Genomic DNA, 23,001 nt, shown 5'->3' on the forward strand with positions numbered 1-23,001 from the left:
TAAGGTGCAAGACCTACGGAAAACCCACGCTCTTCTCCAGCACCAGCTGGAGGCCACACAGGTACCATAAAGAGCCTGCTTGCCCCACGTGCATAGCCTAGATACTCCATGACAAATGGTGCCAGACACCTATGCGTGGGCAAGTAAGGGATGCAGGCCTCCATCCCTATCAGCTACAGCAGTAACCTACTATTTTAGGTACCTACCTTTAGTTTTCTACATGCAAGTCTCAAATTCAGACTTAGTCCCATTTACTGGGTTCTTGAATCACACCTCTGACCACAGCTTTTAGCAAGATGCTTAATCTTTATTTAAATAGGGAAGAAAATTTTCTTCCTAAGAAATTCTAATCACAATCCTTTAAAAATATTAAAAAAAAAAAAACAAAAAAACACACACAAAAAACCCCACCCAAAACCAAGATGGAGGGTTTTTTTCTTTTCTAAAGGCTAATGTCACCTTCCACTTATTGGACTTCTGTTGTATCCCAGTGTGCTAGATTAGAAAGCCTTATTCTACCAGCAATATGCTTCGCATGCATCTGCATGAGAAGACTGTAAGCAAGCCACCTCCTAACCTTTTTTTTTGTTAAGCTAAACAGAGAAGGTCACAGTTTTCAGTTACACTTAGCCTGTAACCTAGAAACCACATTACCTGCCTAGAAACCTGTCTCAGTTAAGTACTTGAGAGCTATCGGATGAAGAGGCATTATGAAAGTGCTAAGTATTTAAAACTAGGGAAAATTACCTTTTTAGTGACAGACCGTGACCCACAGCTCTCAGCAGTCTTAGAGTGTAAGAACGAAGCTGAGACACTGAAGATATTTCCTACTCTCAAATAAAAATCTGAGCATTTCTGGGGTTGTCCGGGAACAATAGACACTCAACCTGTAGAATTAAATTCCTGCAGAGATCAGCTAGTCAATGACTTTATCTGTGTCTCTAAGTGAATGTTGATTACATTATTTTTGTAATATTAACATTCTTTTAAGCTCTGCAAGGGAAAACACTGGTAAGCACTCTGTGTGCCCCTCAAAAGAAAATAAGCCTCAGGAATGTCAGTGTAGATGTGGAAAGGTAAATTATGGAAGGGAGAGATTGTGAGTCTGAACCTTCAAGAATGCGTCTACATAATTTATGGATGGCAGGCGTGAGCTAAGCTCTGCCTGTGCTCTGCAAAACAGGAGTGTTTATCTCTGGCTCCATGCCACAAGCTAAGGCATGATGCTCTGTGCAGGCATGTTTGCATGACTCCCGACTTGAGCACAAACAAAAATCTTGCATCTGCTTACAATATTCTCCAGGTTAGCTTGTCAGTTGAATTGTGTTACCCGCCTGCATACACTCTGTGTCAGTGAAAAATCCATAATAATTCTATTAGCTGGGTCCACATGTGAAAAGGGTTAAGCTAAATTGCTTCACCTTGCTTTGACTGTGGCCTCAAAAGTGCTCATAGACCATAGCCATAGCTCAGCTGTCACATACATATTTGTTCTATCTCAAGAAAATCATCACAGAAGAGTTCAGGTCAGAAGGAACCTCAGGAGCTCCTCTGGCCCAGCCCCAACCTGAAGCATGTTCAGCTTCAAGACCAGTCATGCATCCAAGCGCAGGGTCTCACTGCTCTGATCATCCCCCCACCAAACGGTGGATTACACACCCCAGGGACCTGACCCGGCTGTGTTGCCTTCCAGTTAATCTGGAACAATGTCATTGCTCACTCTGAGTTACAGCCAGAAAGACAAATTATGCTACTCTGAAGCAGGTAAAGCACAGATCTTCTCATTAAGCCCATGGAAGAGAGCCAGGGATAAAATATCAGATGACAGTAATTATTTTTAGGAAGCTGATATCATTCTCTGCAAATCAGGACACCCTTGCTTTAGCCTATTAGATTTTACTTACAGGAGGGAGTTACCAAGGCTTCAGCCACTCCAAGTAGGATGTACTGAGGAGCTAAGTGGAAGCAAGGCATGGAGGAGACCAGGAGAACCTCCTCGGAAAGTGTCTGCTCCACCTGAGGGAAATGCTTTCGGTGTATTTCAGAGAAGCCAGCAACCATCACAGAAAGTGCAGCAGATAACTGACCTACAACTGAGTAAAGAGCACAGAGAGCATTCACCAAGGCTGTCATTACAGGATCATCATTTATTTAGAGTGAAGCAAAGTCGTAGGAGATGCAAAAGAAGCTCCCCCACCCCATACATCCTCTCTGGACACATAAACATGAATAAAGAGTACTTGCTACACCACAAGCCTAACTCTATAAATACATGACAAAGGGACACCAGCTCAACACGGAAAGAATTTAGAGATGCAGAATAAATGAGCGAGGAAAAACTTTCCTGAAGAGCGAAGTCACAAAAAAGAACTTATTTTAAAGTTTGAGGGAGGTAAGAAAGGAGGAAAGAAAGAAAAAGCAGCACCCCTTCCAGATATCACAAGAGACTGGGTAGGAACAAGACTACCAAGCAGGGGGAAATCCTTCTATGCAAGCAGCAATAAGGTTCTGAAATACACACATACACTGTATGCTTTACCCATTTGTTTTCTACACAAAAAAGAAGCAGTGCAGTTGAAGTACTGGATTTCTAAGGCTGCAGGCCATGATAGCTGGGAGAGAAAAAGATCAGCAGTGCACATCACACCTCAGGAGATCAAGCATTCCAACATTTTCCCCATTCCCTCCACTATAGGGTTCCCTTGAGCTACTTCTGAAAGTTTGTTGGATAGTGCATTTGCTGGACTATTTAACATTTTAGGATGAGATGAGCTGCATTACCAGAAGACAAACTCCAGCTTTCTAAGTGACTACACATAAACCATTGGACTACAGTTGCCTCCCGCCTTCTTCAGCTGTCCTGAAGAAGTATCACTGCATGATCTGTAATACACGGGATCCACAACATCTTTCAGTATACTACTGCACATGCAATGCATGGAGTCTTACCCCCTGCCTCAGAGGTAAGGCACAAGTACTGCACAAGCACACAAGGCAGGAAAAAACCCCACCTATATGTTTAGCCTCCTAATGCAAGATAAATGCTTCTAATAAACTCGGATGTATTTTAAATACCACACACTTCACCACACATTGCATAGAGGATACTATTTAAATGTATTATTCTACATTTCTTGATGTTGACAGTATGAAATGGTTGTAGTCTATCAGAAAACACAGAGAAAGCAAAGTTTTTCAAGTCAGTCTCCTGAACTTGAAACATTTATACTTCTGATGTTTTGAGCTCCCATTGATTATGACTAAGTTTGTGATTCCTCAGCATTTCTAAGCTATAATACAAGTAGAGGTGTAAGAATTTGGTTTCTTTTGACATCTTTGGCTCAAATACCTGGACTATGTTTTTCCACTTGTCTTACAAAGCCTTGCCTCACTTTGCGACCAGAAATTGTTACACTTCTTAGATTTGACAGTGGCAGTCAAAGGCTTTTTTTTAATGTTATGAATATAACACATATAAAGTTTGTCTCTTTGGGTGTCAGGACAGAAAGGGCAGAAAACTGACATAGCTAAGTGGCCTTAGCCGCCTTATGTTTTTGCACGCATCTGTTTCTTTTCTCAGCAGCAAAGTCTCACACCCTTCCACCAGCACAGTTTTCCTCAGCTTTCCTGACTTTGAGTACCGTCCTCCCTGCCTAACCAGAAGCTTGGAGGCTGTTTTGCTGTTAAGGCCCCTCTAGTGCTTAATAAGAACATCAATGAATTATTGCTTGAAAATTGATGACAGGAGGGAATTCAACTGCATTTTCTAGCCAATGTACCTTATCAAGGCCAGGTAAAAAGCCCTCAAGGAGCTTCTTGTAATCTACCAAAGCAAGAGTTCTCCTAATAAAAAATTATGTTAGTACTAAAGAAACCTCAAGCAGTTCTATATTACTACACAGTGCTATATTTTAAGCATTTTCCTTACTAAAAGCCAAAACATTTCAGAAAAAAGTAACCTCTGAATGCCCAACAACTGTAATATTTCTTTTAAGGCATTATGTGGCAGAGGAAGAAACAGAGAGCCTTGGAGACCTGGTTTTCCTTCTACCTCTTGTCCCTTCAGTCCTCTTTAAAACAAGCAGTGTGGAATGACCATCTGAGGCTTTGGTTTTATAGAGGAACAGGCTGCTTTTAGGAACACTTGGGGCTGATTCTAGGACAAGGTTGTTTATATTATCTAGTGACTAAGGTTGTATTGGACCTTTGTGATTCCTGATCTCATATCCCAAGTAAAACAGGTCAAAAAGCTTTCCTGGAATTAATACTTGTTTAAACTAGAACATCTTTTAGGGAGCAATGGTCATCATCAACTCCCAAATCACCTCAAATAGACATTGGACTGGAGGCTTGCTTTTGTGTACTGTATGGAGAGCTGTTCTCCACATCGCTCTTGGATGGAGTAAATCCAAGACTAATAAGACATTTCAGTATAATCAGGCATTAAGAATATTAGTGCAAGAACTTCTGTGGCTCAGGTACTTCAGCTAGAGCCTCTTGCGCGTAGCTGATGGACAACTATCCAGAAGACACACACCTTCAGTTCTCTGCTGAATCTTCTATACTATTGACTAAATCAAGCAACATAAAAGAACCCCCCAAAACCCAAAGAACTATGAAACTGGAAAAGTTCTAAGTTTATGAAATATTCATGTTTTTCAAAAGAGGTCCAGATACTCAATATATTTGGGACACAATCTAAATTCACGTTAAGATTTTAAGGTTTTTTAGATCATACCTAATTTACAAATAAACCAACAACTATAGAGAAAGTAACATAGATTACAGTTTCCATGTAGATTCTTATTACAGAGCAGTCAGATATTTCAGCTCAACATTGTCTATATGGTTTGTCCTTGAAAACTGTTATTCTTGACATACTGAAAATTTCCAGAAAACTATTTAAATTTCTTCCTCTTACAAGACTTGAATTAAAATATAGTTACAGGCTGGCATAACACCAACAGCCTATTTATACTTCCATTTTTGTTCCTGAAAATAATTGTGAACCTAATTAACTGTTGGCAAAAATATTGGCACTTAGAGGTCTACCATATTTGCAGGTGCAGTCATATACTTGGATATCTAAAGCCATCGCCTGTACTCACAGGTATTTTTATGCCTCAGGTAATTTATCACCCCTAACAGGAGGCTATTTTAATAAATGACGCTATTAAGAATAAACCACTGCATATATTCTACTGCTGTTCAACATAACAGGATAGAACATTAATACTAACTTGAAATTTCCATGGTTTTAAGGAAAATTATTATCTGAATGTGCTTTTTGTGTTTTAATGCAGATGTTATTTTAAAAACTAGGGTAATTGCAACCTGCTGTGTTATATGCATCTGGTTTGTATAAAACTTAATAACACTCTTAATTAGGCTAATTTAGTCAGATTAATACCTCTCTGTGTGTCAGTACTCACTGTGCTGCTTGCCACGGGGCACTGAATTAATAGTAACACACTGAGAAAATAGTCGTTTATAAATATTTTTGTCTGAGGTTTGTAATGCAGGCTGGAAGATAAAAAAACCATAGGAAATTTAATGAGAGTATCTACAAAAAGGAATAGATTTAAGTGAACACAGAATGGAAGCTGCTTTTCTAGTGGTTATAGATGTAGCTGATATCAGAAGAGGGTTGCAGAGGTTCCTTACAGATCCTAGAACATAAGAGGTTTGGCGCTATGGGGTAATTAAAAAAAAAAAAATTCACATCAGTGTCAGCAGAAGGAGGCTCAACCCCTACTAAAGCCATCATTACTTCTATGCTATGAATTTCTCTGAAATGAGTGCCAATCTGCAAGCCTGAGCTTACAACGCTTTATGTTGAAAACACTGGGACTCAACAGAGAATACTTCTTTGTACCACATCTATGAGAATGAGATAATACTTCACCTCTGGAGATCCCCCTTTGCTTTACTTTAAGGGAACGTACAGTAAGGTATGTTTCAGTTTATGATTTTAATAAATAGAATTACTAACACCTGGACAATTATCCAATACTAGATACACAAATGAAAATTCTAGTACTAGAGAGGAAAGCTGTACCTCTCCAAGTAACCTGCCACCTGTGAATTGTTCGGCCTGCTCAATGGGAACAGCAGTCCAGTGATATGCATCCATTTGTTTTGCATAGTTGTCTGCATGTTTTCTTCTGCTTGCCAGTTCTAAAAAGACCTATTGCAGACACACAATTAGACTAGATACTTTTATTTCACTTGTGATGCAATGGAAGAGTCTGGAATAAACTGTACAAGAGATAATACTATTTCCCTTTTATGAGCTACAGTGCTAGTGTCGATGCAGTTATAGCATAAAAATATCAGAAAAAGAAAGCCTGTGTTCATAACCTAGTTATTTAAATCCAAACACCATTCTGAGCAATGAACACTTCTCCAGTATCAGAGAGCAACTAACCGAAGGACTCTCCCATCCCCCCAAAAAAACTTTCAAAGTAAATTAACTTTCCAAAAGTTAATGGATAAACAAACATACAGATGATAACCAAAGTCAGAGTAAGTGTCAGGCCTAAATGGTTAGTGCCGTTTCTCTAACCAATTCCTTAGGATGACTCCTAGTTATTTGTGAGCATGTCTCAACATTTTTTTATTGGTCAGAAGAGTCTCCGTCTCTGTCCTACACAAAAGCGATGCATTTTTTCTTGATATCTACTATGTTTTTTCAGGACCTTCTTTTCAACAATTCCTTTGAAACATATTTACCTCTGAGCATAATCCCAAAACAATTCCATCTTAACATTTATAGTCAGAAATAATTGTACAGGATCATCCATCAGCTACTGAAGTTTCTCTTTCAAAATAGAATACATATTAAAACTGCATAAACACATTTATTTTATACATACCAATGTAAATTGTTGGAGAATGTCCAGTGTCCTTGGCATTAAAGAGACACGAGTTAATTTGTTCCAAAATAGGAACAAGAATCAGTAGTGGCACGATGCTTATCACATTCATTGCTGCAACTGGCAAGACAAATCCACTGAAATGCAAGTTGGAATTCATGGTTTGGAGATAATATCCTGAAGGAATCTGTATTGAAGAATAAAACCCCGCTCCGTAAGTATAGCAGGTACCTTTCATGGATAAGATTTTTACTATATTTGGAAACTTCTCCAACTCTTTTCCTTCTGAAGAAGTCACAGTAAACCAAATACCTGCTGGCCAAAAGAAATGACCATTCATGATGAAAGCCTTTCAGATAGTGACATTCTCATTCTCTGCCAGAACGTAACTTTTTTCCTTCTATTTCATTTGCTCCTGAAATTAACAAATCTAAGCAGCAGTCCATGAGTTTATTTGATCATCCCTAGTTAGAGCTATCAGTCAATATACTAAAAGGTTCTGCATAATACTTTAGTCACTTCTCACAGACAGTGTTTGACAGAACAGAATTTTAGAATAGCAAGATGCAGAGTTTTTTTGAACTTCTGATTCTATGCTCAAGGTGGGAGTAGTTTTTAAGATGCTCTTGCCAGCATGTGGCTTTAAAAGCTACAGGGAATGAAGATTTGGCCACAGTCTTAGAACCAGGTTAATGTAACAGACAGCCATAGCAGCTATATAGAGGACTTCCTTCTACTTCTGAGAATTCAAAACAGAAGAAAACAAATAACCAGATGAGGAGTCCACCAATGGCAGTCATCAGGGTAGGAAATTAAGTAGATTTATAAGACTGTCTCTCACTTCAAAAGGAAATAATTCGTCCTGCTTGTGTGAGGCTCTATAGAGGATCTGTTCAGTTTATTTAAAAAAAAAAAAAAAAAAAAAAAAAAAAAAAATCACAATAGCTTCTACCAACAGATTTTTCAGTTTGTTTTTTTAAAGGAAGCTTGATTAACTCAGCATTGCAATTTCATGTGCAGCAGGGAGTTATAATCTGCTCCATTTTACAGACTGATGGGAAAAAGAAAGAGAGGTAACTTGAGCAATTCACAGAGTACAGCCATGACAGAGCTGGATGTAGAAATGCTTTCTTTACTCTATTTCTGTTTTTAGAGAGTTCTAGATTCCTGCAGCATTCTGCATGGCTCTTCAACATGACTGGTAATGCCAAATCCAGGTAGAATATTACTGCTTTATAGCCGTCTGAAAATTAATGTATAGTTAGTAACTGAGCTCACATAGGGTTTCTCATCAATGGTTATCGTCAACTCTGCTCACTGGGAATCTGTTCAGTGCTAAAGAATTACTTCAAATGCTAGCTCTTAATAAAAATATTTTTCACCTACATTCCATTCCCAAAAGAAGATATAAATTGTAAAAGGGTGAATAAATGGCAACAGAACTATGAAAGATCAGAATTGAGGCAAATTTTATTGGTTCCTTCTTTCCACTGCCTATTGCAAATCAGAATTGACTTCTTAAAAGGAATTAAAATATCATCAACATGAATCACAGGCACTGAAAGCTGTTAACTTCATAAGATGGAGAAAATACTATTAATCTTTACAAAAAAGATACTGATCTATCACCTAGTCTAAGAGCGAGCCTTAAATGTATTGGAAATTCTGCCAAAGGAATAAAAGTCATCTCTTTCAGCAGTGCAAATACTTTTATATTTTCTAGATATATACCTGATTATTACAACCCCAATTAATGATATCTGGTTCATTTCCATCTGGTCATTAATGCATAGCCTCAGCCACATGTGTGCATTTGCTGGTTTGAGGGTTTTTTTGTTTGTTTGCTTGGGATTTTTTGTGCTTTGGGGGGGGAATGGGGAAGGAAGAGGAGAAAGAATTAGGCAGATGGATGGGAATGTAGGATGATGGCAAAAGGGAGTGTCAATAAAGCAGTATATGGTAAAAATTTGTAAGAATTTCCCTAAGCAGCATTTTAACACCAATAAGTAAAAATGAATTTCCAAGCCAGCTCATAAATTTGTTATTCCAGTTGCCAAAGGGTAAGCTACCTCAAGCTCCTGCTTAGCCAGGATCATCCAGACAGAAATGAATCTGAAGGAATCATGTCAGCTTAAGTAGCTTCTTGACACATTTACATTTATATAACGTACACACACTCAGAAGCGGGAAGAACCACATAGCCTGATAGAGAGGCTGTGAAAAGACTGCTTCCCACAAATGGAAAACCACCCATTTCCAGCGCAGGTACACCAGCAACATAATCCCATCAAAACAATAGGAGAAATACGCAAGCAAAAGAGCAAATAAAATTTTCTACCTCTCCCAAAAAGTGAGTGAACATTTAAGAAATTGGAATATTACATTTTTTCAAAGAATGCTGAGCCCAAGTCTCCGATAACTGCAACATGGCAGCGTGAGGAGCACAGGACTCTAGCACTAGATGTTTCAGCCAGTAAAGGTTCAGAGAAATGAGTGGCAAGCAGTCACACAAGTTCCTTAATGAATCTTGACCAAGTCAGTTTTACTTAGCTGATGACGTGAAAGGATATAGCAAGGTATATTCTCAGGTAATTAAAACTACTCTGCAAGGTTGCTCTGCTGGTAAAGCAACAGTTAAAAAAACATGCCTAGAGACATAGTAGTAAACACATGTCACAGTATATTTCAAGATTTTTGTTTAAAAGCTGTGTACCCACCTGCATAATACATGTTCTGTATAGAATTTGGAAAGCAAACAATGGGAAGAGCCTGGAGAGCAACTTTGTGCTTTCCACCTGAGTCTCACTGTACTGACCACCATAGTTTTCCTTGGCATGATCTAGCCAGTTTGTCACACTTCCGCTAAAGTAGCGATATCGCATGCAGCATGTTTTTTTCAGTGCGCTAGCAATTACCCCAAAAGTCGTCAGCAGGGAACTGTCTGCAAACAATCAGAGACATTAGACATTGGTATGTTTTTATTTGCTGCCAAAACAAACAAGACAAGACAAAACACTTTGGGAAGGAAAATGCAGCCTGATATATTCACCTTTATGTCTTTTTGGGGAGGGGGAAGGCAGTAACAGTCTGGATTTCTTCCAAAACATTCTTTTTTTTGGAAGCCAGCTGGTTCACAACTTAATTGTTACAAAAGCAATTCAGCCCAAAATCCACAGAGAGAAGTGCCTTTTGCTACCAGTGATTTAAGACACCACAACCACCCGTTGCTGTGGTTGAGCAGTTAAAGTATTACTTTCCTTCGCTTTTTGCTTTCTATTGATTGAATGAGGTTAGTTTTCAATTCAAGACTGTACTGAAATATTGCATATCTGCTGAAGTCCAGCAGCAAGGGAAGGGTAATAGTGAAGTGAGAAGGAAAGGGAGCTCAAAAGAGGGCTGATGAAATAAGAGAATTTTCATGGATGCATTTCAAAGCCAGAAATATTATCTCAGGACTTCCAAGTAACATGCTGTGGCAGAGGAGAAGTTTCCAATCTAGTATTTGGCATATTAAAACTTGCTTACTGGTTACTGGGTTCAGGAATTGCTAACTTGGTTCTCAGACTCAGAGGAAATGGAAGTAAAACAAGGACAAAACTATTAGCTTCAGGCTTGGGAATGCAGATTCATTTACCTTTGGTAAATTGCCATCCATACAAATAGGGGTTATAGCACTTCTCCGCTTTTCTGAGAGTGTTGAAGCACTACAATAACTTGGGTATCTATAAACTAATACCTTCCAAAAACTAAGGTGAACTAAGATTGCAGAGGGAAAACATCTCCCTACTATCTCTGGTATGGAATTTTTTTTTCTAGAAATATCCATTGACACCTATTGGAAGCACTTGCTCTGGAGTACTAAGAAAGGGCATTTTATTAGATAACCTAATGTTTAAAACTCTGGCTGTCTAGCATTAACCTGTAGACTGTTTGCACTATTGAATAAAATCTGAAATAGCATATCAAAGCTTGCTAACACAAAGAGTTGCTACAGTTTTTATTGTTCTGTGTGACTGTACTAGGCAACTATTCTTACCACTCCTTGTAAGTGATGTTTAAGTTTAGGATCTAGACTATTTCAAGACCAAATCTTAAGACTAAAAGAAAAATCTGCAGACTTCCAGAGTGACTTGACCAAGGAGCTAACCAGAAAACAAGTGGGACTTGGGGCTTTTGTCATGCAGAGTTTTTTGGGGTTTTTTTTTGTGTTGTTTTGGTTTTTTTTTACTTCTGAAAATAAAAGTACCAGAAGAGTCAGTGTCAGCTCAACTCATTGGCAGAACTAGTAGTTACGTGGTTTAGGTCAGAGAAGTGATAATCTTTTGCTTCGCCCTATGCTAGAGGCTGGACATTCAAAAAGAAGGAATGAAAAGCAATAATGTTGTGTTACTGCTCTACAAGGGTTTGAACCCAGTCAATGCTGAAATAAGAAGTTACGCAGAGTACCCCATGACAAGACCAGCAGACAGCTCAACAAAGCAACAACTTGGCTGTGTCCTGGTTTATCTGACCTAGTCTCAAAGCTGGTCAAGACCATCTCCTTTCCTTTGGAATGGAAGATGTTGGGCAGACTTTTGTTTCTTACTCTCACTGCAAAAAAGACTAAAATAGGCAACAAATCCTGATGTTTCCCTGCCTTTCCTAATGGATCAGCTGAGGCCCTCTTTAATGTAATTTCAGTCAGCTACCTAGGAAACATTATTTTGTATGAGGCAAAACAGACAAATACATTATTTAGCTGTGTTTCTTGGCATAGAATTCCAGCAGATTATAAGATCTAATAAACTAGGAAGATAAAGCTGCTTGAAGTTGTAGTTCAAAAAGCTACTTGAATGATACATAGACCTAATCGATATAAAGAGGGTTTTGCCAATGATGTAGTTAGAATAAGTATCTCATCCCTTCTTTAAAAGAAAAGAAGTAAAGCCCACAGATCTCAATAGTGGGGAATTCTTCAGATTACAAGTCTGATCAGCTAGCAAGAGCCATATTTAAAAGCATAAACATTTCTATCAGTGCACGTTGTGTAGATCAACATCATACACTCCATACTTGCATTTCTAATGTTTTCATTAAAAAAAAAATATCTATCTGTATAGATGTTAAATTGCAACTTTCAGAAAGCGATTTTCCTTCTCCTTTATACTTCAGCCCTGGGCTCTAATGTTCTGCTACTTTGACCTTGATCTAATCATGAATATCTATGCTACTTAATTACAATAAAAAGCCTACATTGCACCCTAGACGGTAGATACACATTTTTTTCCCCCTCATCTCTGGTCATCTGCCAGTCCTCAAAATTATAGCAGTGGGAAGAAATGCAAATGAAGTCCATGCTTGACAGCTAAACATAATTGAATGCATGATCCATATTTGACAAGTTACCTTAAAATAAAAAAGGCAGCATATATAAAAATCATTTAAGGTCACCTATAGATTTGAACTACAGTTCTGAAGAATTTCCAATTTCATTATCTCACGGGAAGGTACAAAGTATATTATCTTTTATTTTGACTAAGGAGATAAAAAACTTTGCAGATATTAGTGTAGAGATTAGCATTCTGCAAAGACTTGGAAAATACATGATAAATCAAACAACACTTATAGGAAAAACACTTGATACAAAAAAAAAAAATTCTGCTAGTTTTGTTGATTGCCAAGATAGACATGATCTACAAATTTATGTTATTCCACTTAGGAGAATTAAACTGCTTAGATGCTAAAACTACAGATTTAGTCCATATGAAATGGTCCAGCTCAGGGCTGGACACTAAAGAATTTTTTTAGCTTCTCAGACTGTAAAACCTGTAGAGACCCCCAGCGAGCCAGCCAGCCACCTTTCTCTCCATAAGAACCTAGCTAATTTGATGCTAGTCTTTGCAGACCTCAGCTGCATATTATCATGAGGTTTTTTGGGCACTGTGGAGGGGATGCATTTCTTTGGCTCTGTTTGTTTTGAATAAACCTCTTTAGTGACATCCTTACTATGATATTTCCAGGCATTTGATTTATGCATTCATTCCCTCATTGCTAATATATTTTTGCTTAGATTATAACAAAAACACTGAAATAACAACCTGCTTTCACTTTCTGGGTTCTGTTGGAAAAAAGAACAGCAAGGTTTGGGCATTTACAGCCTTATTCAAGTCACCTAGGCTCCACTTATATTTCCATGCTTGGTCAATGGAGAGGGGTAGCTGCCATCAAAGGCTTTTCTAGAGCTCAGGTACTAATCGGTGAGGCCACAGAAGTGCAAGAACTTCTTCTGTTTTAAAATATCTGCAGTCTGCGCAGTAGCTATTTGGAGCTATTTGGTATTTCTAGTTATTTTCAAATGTGTAAAAACACTTGATGTTGTATAAGCAAGCATGTTGAAATAACAATAAGCAGCAGATATTCTGCAAGATAAAGGCATTATAAAACTACTTTGCTACTAGCGCATATTCCTGTTTAGCTGACTAACCACACTGCTTGGCTGCCCAGGTGCAAGTTCAGGCAAAGCAATGGAGCACACTTAAGGTAGAAAACACAAGTGTGCTTGGTGCCTTAGCATAGGCGCAAACTCTGCTTCAACTGACCAAAACACATTGGGCATAGGTTGAACCAAACATGACAAAATGAAGTCCACCAGCAGCATGCATATTATACCTCTTCCTGCACAGGCAAATGCTTTGACACGTGTCTCGACGTGACAGAAAATGTACATAAGTTTACCAGAGACTGCTTTCCACTTTTTCAGCCTATCCAGAATCTCCAGGTCTGTCTTTACAGAGGATGGACATTGTCTCTTACACAGGAACCTTGTAGAGTTAAACCCCAAGATCTCCAACCAAACACGGCAGTGTTGTGGAAGAACTTGTTTAGTTATGCAAGTTGATCTCTTCTGTGAAAATAATCTCTAAAGATATCTCCTAAGATAGAGTTGCCTCTTACCTGTTTTGGGTTTGTAAATCATTTCACCCCGCACCATGTGAATTGTGATCATAGCCATAAGCACGGACACAAATGGGATAAGAAAACCAAGGTTCCTGGCCACAGACTTCTGGATATAAGAAATGCTGACAAAGACAACTGCTGAATTTAAATTAACCAGCCAATTAAACCTAGTACACACAGACAAGAGAGAAAAGAGTGGAGAGGCTGAATAGTATAAGGCCTTTACAGAAGATTAAAACAACAAATTAAAGGCATGATAAGTATAGTAAGCATGGACAGCATCAGTACCATGCACACATTGACACAGCAATTAACATCAAATTTCATTTGGATGTCTCAGCTCCAAGAGGTATATGATTAAAGTAACTGTACTAAAGCAGTAGAGCTGAACCAATTATCAATCTAGTACTGCAAATATTCTTGTGGATCAGTCTAATTAAATACATCAACATTTACCATTTACACATTTAATAGCTGATAATATAAGTTTTGTGTATGCAATATCATCAAATCACATACGTTAAGCTTAAGAGAAATGTCTTAATGCCACCATCCCTTGTTTAAGAAATACTAGAATTTGATTTATCAGAAGGGATGGCTTTTCCATTAGTTGCAAGGCTCAGCTTGAATTTTTGTTGGCTTCTGGAGTTATCTTGATAAGGAGGCTCCCCAACAAACTTTGCTCTGAGAGTGCCTTTGGCAGTAGAGGTGCTTCCCAAGTAAGTGCTGAGCCTCTCCTATGCATAGGAGATATTAAAATGAAAACTGCATACTCTTGGAAGCAGATGGCATACCACTAGAGATAGGCCTACCGCAGTTTGGAACCACTGCTTTAAGAAATTATAAGGATAGCAAAAAGCAAACCCCCAAAATAAAAAATACCAGAACAATGCATTTCCCTGACAGTATGCAAAAGGATGACTACTTATTTTCTTTATCCTAGCAAATAAGTTTATATCTGTGCAGTTCAGAGTATATTGTCACCACACTTTTTTTTCCTTGGATTCTGACTCCTACGTAACACATTAAACCATGAGTTCTTCTAAAATTCAGCTTTTTCAAAAAGTTAGTTAACTGTATAGCTATTTATTGAAGTGAAACAAAATGTACTTCTATACTTCTATTGTATAGGCCTCTTCTCACAACATGACTGACCAATTTTTACTCTACCATCCATAAATACAAGTGTTAGAGGGGTTGTAACCCCTCTAACTTCTTTTAAATTCTAAGGTGCTCCCCTTACACTGCTCTTCAGGACACTTGTGTTGCCTTTTTGCTTTCAGCAGAGCTTTAACCAAGGTTTCCCTTAAAACATAACTCTGACAGAAAACAGGGGTTTGAGGCTACAGAGCAGACTCGAATATTCAGCATCTCAGAGTAGAGAGATGAGATTTAGGGAGGACCTGCTTTGTTGGAGTCACAGTTTCCAAAAATATTGTTGGGGATCAGCATGATACTTTGTTTGAAGAGTCAGTGTTAGTCATTCAGCAATTTTTGCTTCAGAATTGACTCTGGCCTGCAGACTTAGCCTATGAAATTTTAAGTTAAGAATTTTAACTTTGACTAAACTTCCAAGTTCCAAGTTGGCTTTAAAGACGACAACTGTATTTTAAACAAAGAAGAGGGATCAATAATGGAGTAGTACTACCTCAATATATCACGGATTACATTTTGTAAGTAACTGCAAGATTCCTTCACCTTTGCTGGAACCTTAGCAAAATGGTTTCATTTAAAGGTGAAATATATGTTGATACATGATTATATAGCTTAATACATACTGCTTGAGGAAGCAAAGCTTGCTTTCTTGTCTGGTGCCACTTCCGCCTCATGTATGCTATTTGGACTTGAGTATTTATGTCTCCTAATTCATCTAGAATTACCTTCTCAGCAATAAAAGAAAAATCTTAACATGTTGTAGCAGACCAGTTACCCCTCAGCAATCCAACTCCCAAGCTTTCCAGCTTGATCCCTCCTCAACTGCAAATGAGTGGGTAGGGCAGGAGCAAAGTATCAGCCTACCACTGCAGTTCTCTGTATCAGCAATCACAGAAAAATGTTTTGACCTGAAAATCCTAAAAGGGGGATTGCAAGTCTCTCTTGACACCTAGGAGACTTCCTCAACCCCACTTCATTAATTTAAAATGATTTCTAGGTGGCCTGTCATAATTGCTAAGACAAACCATAGTCATATTGCAAGTTAGAGTATTGAAGTACCTGCTGTACTCCTTCCACTTGTTCCGACGTTGCCCATTACATCACATCTAGCTACTGCCAAGCAAGCAAAACTTTTATCGTGTCAGAAGTACAGACCTTGGTAATGCTCCTCAGGTCTGTTCAGTTACAAAGACAACACTCACTCACTCTGCTAGGGGATGGGAGATGACCACAGGGCTGTGCAGCAGTAGGCATGGGAACACGTTTATGCAGCTTACCTCACAGGACCCAGGGCAAGTAGCAGAAGAAAAATGATGTACTCAACCAGGGCAAAGTCAGTGCTGCTGAGAGCCATGCAGCAGCAGCTCTTCCGGAACCAGCAAGGACATGCACAGCAGTGAGCTCTCCTGCTTCACGCATTTCTCTGAAGTCACACCAAGTCACATCTGAGGTTCCAAACCAATTACTGTTTCCTTTAAGTAATTTACATTTTCAGCAGATGATACTCATCAGAATCATGGACTTTTCCCCTCCACTTCAAGCGGTCTCTAGGCACTTTGGAATTATGTTACTCTGTGATGGTGTAGTTGGAGGGATTTTGTACATACACATGTTGACCCCTGTTCAACTAAAGCTTTTTAAAAAATACAGTTACACAACAGGATCAACTAGAACTTGTGTAGAAAGTTTTAAAACAATTCCTAACTGACAATTTTTAAATTACAAGTTTCAGTGGCTGTTTTCCAAACTTTCTAAAGAAGTGTGCCTGAGCTACCTGAAGTCCTGACACTCTTCATGGCTCTATGATTGTTTCACTGGAAGTAGGAAACTCCAAAAAAAACCCTTGAGTACAGGAGAATGCCTTTGTTTTTCACCACGGCATAGCAAATTTCTGTAAGACTGAAATGTAAAGCTCCTGTCCTCTCCCAGAAATGAGAAGAAAAGAACCACTCAACCTGTTTTAGCAACCCCTATGGGCCAAACAAGAACGACAAACTAGCCTCAATGAACACATCAGAATTTTGGGATTTGCTCATACCATACTGACAGCAGTAGATCAGAACCTACACAAACAGAAACACATCTTGCTAGCTCTCATATACCACAGCTATCCAATATTGCAATATTTGGACTGGCATTATGTAAAGTGTCTCAGAGATCCCAGCAGGGCATAGCTGAATTAGTTAAGTACGCCAAACGGAATATCATGTCCAACTTTGCAGGGAACAGCTCCTTCCTGGAGCTTCAGCTCTCTGAGGTCTTCTCACAGTGAGAGCCAAATGCCAACTTGGGACGTTCATTTCAAGAACACAGTCCAAATACAAACCTAAATGCTATTGTGACATGCCCATAAAAACCTAATAATCTCATTATAAGACTTTACAGAAATGTATTCATTGTGATAACTTTAAAGAAGTAACATGCAGGTGACTTCTTATTTAAAAGTATTGTTTATGTTTATACAGTATTCAGAAAGTTTTTACTTAATGTAACAGTTGAGATGAACGTGCTGAATGAAACAATCTGAGATCAAGTTAAATATATGAAAATATTCTAAAATTGACCTTTTGTCACTTTTCGGATTAATTTTGAAAACTCAGGAGATTTCCTGTCACTTGAAATATCATTTGCTTTTATTTTTTAAGCACGTCCAGCTTTCACGGTTTAAGTTCTGATTTATCCAAACTCAGACCCAGATATTCCATGTATGGACCAGTGTCCACTGTACTACAGCTTTGTAGGAGGTGGTAAGTTTTTTCAGAATCATTATGGAGTTCTCTGCAAAGACAAGGTGTGTGTGGGGGGAAACCCAAAGGGGTAGAAAAGCATTTTTAAAAGTGAATGTAAAGTGTGTCCAGGATAACAGAAGAAACTGATCTGCAGTATATGAAAAGAAAAAAGGAAGGGAAGGGCAGTGCAGGGTAGAGAAATACTACTGGTCCCATGTTCTCTGCATTTTTTTTACAGCGCATCAGTAAGACAAGACACAACACTTCTAACTCTCATCCCTAGTCTGGATTGTACCCTTTGCTCTCATCCTCTGCTCCCATAGACAGAATTTACTTCTTCTGCTACAAAAATAGTACCAGTACATAACCTTAACCTTAGAAAAGCAGAAGTCCTTTGGGAAACAGTCCAACAGAATCCAAGTCCCTTCTCCACTTAGCATTGGTATATTCTGTTTATTTAAAAGGTCAGTCATAGCTCATGCTAGGGGTTAGAACCAGGCCCTAGCTGTGCAAAGCAATCTTCTTCAACGATTGAATTACACAACAGGTAATTACAGGGTCTTTTAACCCAATCTTTAACCCAATAATTCTGATTGTTTAAATAGAACTTGGCTAAGAACACAGACTCAAACTCAGCAAGAGTATGCAACCATGTCATTTTATATTGTTTTAAAATTCAATCCCACGACAAGCACCTACCAAGAGAAAACAGCCTACCAAGAAAAAGTGATTATATTCAAGAGGTTTTAACAAGATTAAGATTGCTAAGACTAAACCCCCATTTTTCAAATCTTGAGATTGCACTTAAACAGTCCTTCCTTGGATGCCACTGCAAAAATTATTAAATTTTTTTAATTGCACATGTGCCTTTCTTAGTATTTCTAAAGTTCCAAGAACTGACCCATTTGGATTCCCCCAAGGAACTTTTTATTCGTATTATATCTCCTTTGTAATCAACACTGAGAAGTGTCACTTTGATTAAACACAATTCTGAATGGCTAAGACCATAGTACAATAAATTCTCCAGAGCTATCTTTCAGAACAACTGATTGCTCTCCAGTCTTAATCCCCCAGAGTCTTATTTAATCAAAACGATGTTGCTAATTAAGGATTAAAACTTAGAATAGAGTAAAAAGGAAGGATATTCCCTCCCTCTCCCATGGGCAGGTCAAGGAGGCAGAATCTGCTCTAAGGACCTAACAGTCTCATCCACCTTTGGTAAAGCTGCCTTATTCACTGAAGTTTGGATTTAATTCAAAACTCTTTGATATTAACATAATTGGAGGAAAAAAGAATAGCCAGGAAAGCCATCCCCAAAGGAGGAGAGATCTGATTCACCAAGATCTTCATTGATTCTTCAGCATTGCATTGTTAATATGCAAATGTGCTCAGTTTTTATTTTAATAACTGTGCACGTATAGGGAAAGGAGAGAAAAGGGGGCAGTTTAGGGCTTATTTCACCGGGCCTTGAAGCAGGAATCTGGAGGTTCCCACTGTGACTTCTTTGATACTCACTCCACAGTTTAACCAGAAAGTGCAGGTGAATGCATACAGCACTCAGTATAGTGCTACAGAAGTGGTAAATAAAGGCAAACACATCATCAGAAATGACCCGACGCACCGAGAGAGAGAAATAATTAATATGAAACAAAACTGAATTTTAAGAACCATTTTAGGAGCAATTTTTCCTCAAAGTCTTCTTAAAAAATTTAAAATATTCAAACTAGAACACAAATGTGAAGTGGTTTATCTGATGCCAAAACATCACAGCAACAGAGCTGAAAAAATACAGCAGATCCCTACCATTGAGGTTAGCAGTTAGAGACTACTAGCAACCCCCAGTTCCAAGAAACCAGCAGACTCGACTGCTGTGTTTTACTCTGATGTAAATTCTAACATATCATTGAATTTTGCCACTGTTAATTAGGGAGTAACAGCAAAATATCCTAAAGGCATAGCCATGTTAAAGGTAGAAAACCAAATGGAATATGTTGTTCTAACAGCAACTAAGCTGTCAAGTCTTTGAGCATTTGGGCAAATCAGTTGATCCTAATTCTGACTGAAGATTTCGGTAGGAGGCCAAAACAGATGATCACCTACCAGTTCTAGCAAAAGGAAACATTTAGGAAAAGTTTTTACAAAAGTTCTTGGAAACTGTTCTAAAATCTAAAAGATTTGCAGTTAAAAACAAAACATGAAACCCATCATCTGTAGAATCTGCCTTGTAAGTCAGCAGTGAATTTCAAGGTAATGCTCTATCATCCCTAACAGGTATTTAGCTGACATTAAGTTACCAACCAGTTGAAAAAAGAAAACAGTTCCTTTGGTCCACAGTCCTCAAGGTTGTATGCACTTAATGGACAAACTATAGCTCTTATGCCTCCTATTCCCAGACTAGCTGTGAGTAGTGCAAAGTAGAATACAATTTTCTGCTCCCTTTTGGTTAGCATATGAAGAATATGTCGTCTGTCAATGTAAATGTCTTCAAAGGGGAATGCCACAACAGGTAATAGCGCTGTGCCTGGAATTGGAAAGAAAATAGTCATTTAAAATTGATTAGAATCAGACTGATAAGACATACATATTTTTAAGCAGTTATGTTGAAAAAACAGATGAAAAATCAAAGATACACAACAGAGCAGTGCAAAGAGGGAGAGTCTTAATTCTGGAGAGAGGCAGAACCTGTCTGGATGTTGCTATGTATAGTAAGGCAGGACCGCTAAGGGCCTCCAAGAAAGCAATCTTCCTCTGAAGTGCTTGTAAGGATTCAGGTTCTTCAGTTAGCTGAAGACTCACTCTCAAAATGTAGCTCCTCTCACTGGCCTTCCCCATTGCCTGCATACAGAGGGCAGTAGCTCTCCACTTGCCAGAGGGCACCAGTTAAAACATGTTACGTCACCTGATGAACCACCGATCAACCAAAAAAACCACCCCGTGGTGGAGTGTAGCCATTTTTGCATCTTCTTTAAACCCCAGAATTGTAATGGGAATCATAATTTAACAAATAAATTCTCAAAACTTTTATGGAAAACTTTTTTTCCTGCTGCAGCTTCATGGGAAACACATGACTTTCAGAAACTTTACCTATAGAAGCACTGTCACGCATTGCATTTACGACCTCTAGTCTGCAAAGCAAGTCTTTCAGATTTAATCAGCTACAGATTCCTCAAGCTGTAACTGGAGACTAAACTCAAAATATATTGATGTGTCAACACCACCAACACTAGCCATGACTAAGACTATGACTGTGCATCAAACCCTAATATGTCAGGAATGTTTAATGATCTATCTCCAAAACAAAAAAAAGTTCTGGTTAAAACAATACCCCAATACATCAAATTCTGTTTGTCACCAGTCTTCTACTTTAACATATGCATTGAAAGGACAAGCGGCAGAAGGAGATTTCAAACCAGAAGCCCATGGGAGAAACAGTGGAACATAACAGCAATCATTTTTCCAGGCTGTTTGCACAATGGTTTTGCAATCAGCTCAAGAACATTTCAGGAATGACTCTGATTTTTTCCTTACTTTGTTACATGTCTAAATAACAATGTGGCTGGCTACTGCAGAAGTCAGACTTGTGTATGCTCAACTACTGGTCCAAGTAAAAAGTATTTATATCAGCTTGGTTTAAGTGGACAGAATAACCACCAGCTGCAAGATGCATTAATTGCTACAGAACAGTCATACTTAGTTTGAACAGTGCTTTTATGTAAAAGATCTCCAGAACAACACATGGGGAAGATTCAGAATGTGCTAACAGAAAGCAGGCTCTCAATACAGGTATTAGGATACAGCCTCTCTACTTAAGGCAAAGTTTATACTGGTATGTGCTTAAATACATCTTTCCCTCTTGTCCAAATACAACAGTCATATACCTTTACATACAATAAAGTCCTACTACCAACAGCTGGGAAACAGCTTCCGAACTCTCTCTCTCAAACTATCTCTCTAACTAAAGCCTCACATTTGTGCCAAACGCTAATAACCTTAGATGCTTGTTAAAGGGACCAATTTTAAGAGTTGAGCATCCATGTTCTGAATAGCTAAGCCAGTTTAGAGGAGTCAAGTTTGTGCACCAACTATCCACAAGATACACATGCAAACGTTCCTTAGTCTTACTCAAAGCACTGCCTCACAAAAGTACACAGGCAAAAATACTGCAGTGCATTTTGCAGAGGAGAAACTAAGTAATTAGCTGTTAGAGAAGGTAGCCACAAGGTTGGAGAAAGTGATTAGATTTCAAACATAATACTCAATAATGCATTTCTGCAACAGAATTACTAAAAGATAAAATAGTCCCCAGGGTGTCACCTACCTAGGAAGTGTAGAAACATGCAGACGCACACAAGTTTGATCCTCCCCACCAGGCATTCGGCAAGCCAGCCAACCAGTACTGGTGTCAACATGGAGGTGCCTACAAAGCACATATTGACAATAGCTGCCTGGTAGTTGCGATAGCCAAGTCTGACAGTGCAGAAGAGGATCATGTTGCAGACGATGCCAAAGAACGTGAATCTCTCACACAGCTCCACCAGCAGCACACAAATAGCCTCTTGGAATTTCTTCTCAGATTGAGACAGGTTTTCATCATGGTTGCTTCTCCCAGGTAACGGTCTTTGCTCCTTGTCAGCCATGTGGTTCAAAAGTTGCTTCTCTTGTATATCTCTTCTGTCTGCATCAGGCATGCTTATCTTCTTTTGAGTATGACTGAGTAGACCAGCTTAAGTTACAGGTATACTTCTGTTCTCCTTCACTGTAATTAGCAAACTGGTAAGACTCTTGCTTTGAATTCCACACTGCACTACTACAATTTCTTAGGGCACCTGTCACTTTTGTGACATTACATATAGGATCAAAGAGTATTAAAAAAAAAAAATAAAAAATCAAAGACGTATATCAATATTTCAGCTTCTGAATTTAGCAACACTTAGGAACTCAATCAGTTTATTCAATTAGTACATTTGGGGGTGAACAAGATTTTTCCCCAGAATTATATTACCCATTAAATTACGTGAATCCAATACTGTATGTGCAACTCTATCTGTATGTTAAAGATAAAGATTTAAATACACATGAAAGCTAACATTTTCAGCACAATTCAAGTAACAGATCAAGAAAATAATTTGGTTAAAATAATCTAATACTCTAATTAGGCAACAAGTGAAAAATGGCAAGCAAAGATAAAGAGAAGGTTTTTTTTTTAAGGTTAACAATATCTAATCATTATTACATTTCTTGTTATTTTTGGTTGAAATTCAGATAAAGTTAATTATAAAAATAAGTAATGCTAATACAGTTAAGTT

At 38.4% G+C, this 23,001-nt stretch overlaps 1 protein-coding gene across 1 annotated transcript in view; it reads right to left on the reverse strand.

Moving 5' to 3' along the window:
- SLC15A5 (solute carrier family 15 member 5) overlaps positions 1-22,798 on the reverse strand; it is a 35,777-nt gene extending 12,979 nt beyond the window's left edge. Inside the window, exons 1-6 of the mRNA XM_030041553.2 lie at positions 22,014-22,798; positions 19,994-20,216; positions 13,809-13,978; positions 9,593-9,816; positions 6,876-7,062; positions 1,905-2,093 (exon numbers count right to left, since the gene is read on the reverse strand). Of these exons, the coding sequence (XP_029897413.1) occupies positions 1,905-2,093; positions 6,876-7,062; positions 9,593-9,816; positions 13,809-13,978; positions 19,994-20,216; positions 22,014-22,383 (1,363 nt within the window). The 5' untranslated portion in view covers positions 22,384-22,798. The remainder of the gene's footprint in view (positions 1-1,904; positions 2,094-6,875; positions 7,063-9,592; positions 9,817-13,808; positions 13,979-19,993; positions 20,217-22,013) is intronic.
- Between the last annotated feature and the right edge of the window lie 203 nt (positions 22,799-23,001).

This window comes from Aquila chrysaetos, chromosome 17 (assembly GCF_900496995.4).
Source record: "Aquila chrysaetos chrysaetos chromosome 17, bAquChr1.4, whole genome shotgun sequence".
Lineage (NCBI taxonomy): Eukaryota > Metazoa > Chordata > Aves > Accipitriformes > Accipitridae > Aquila > Aquila chrysaetos.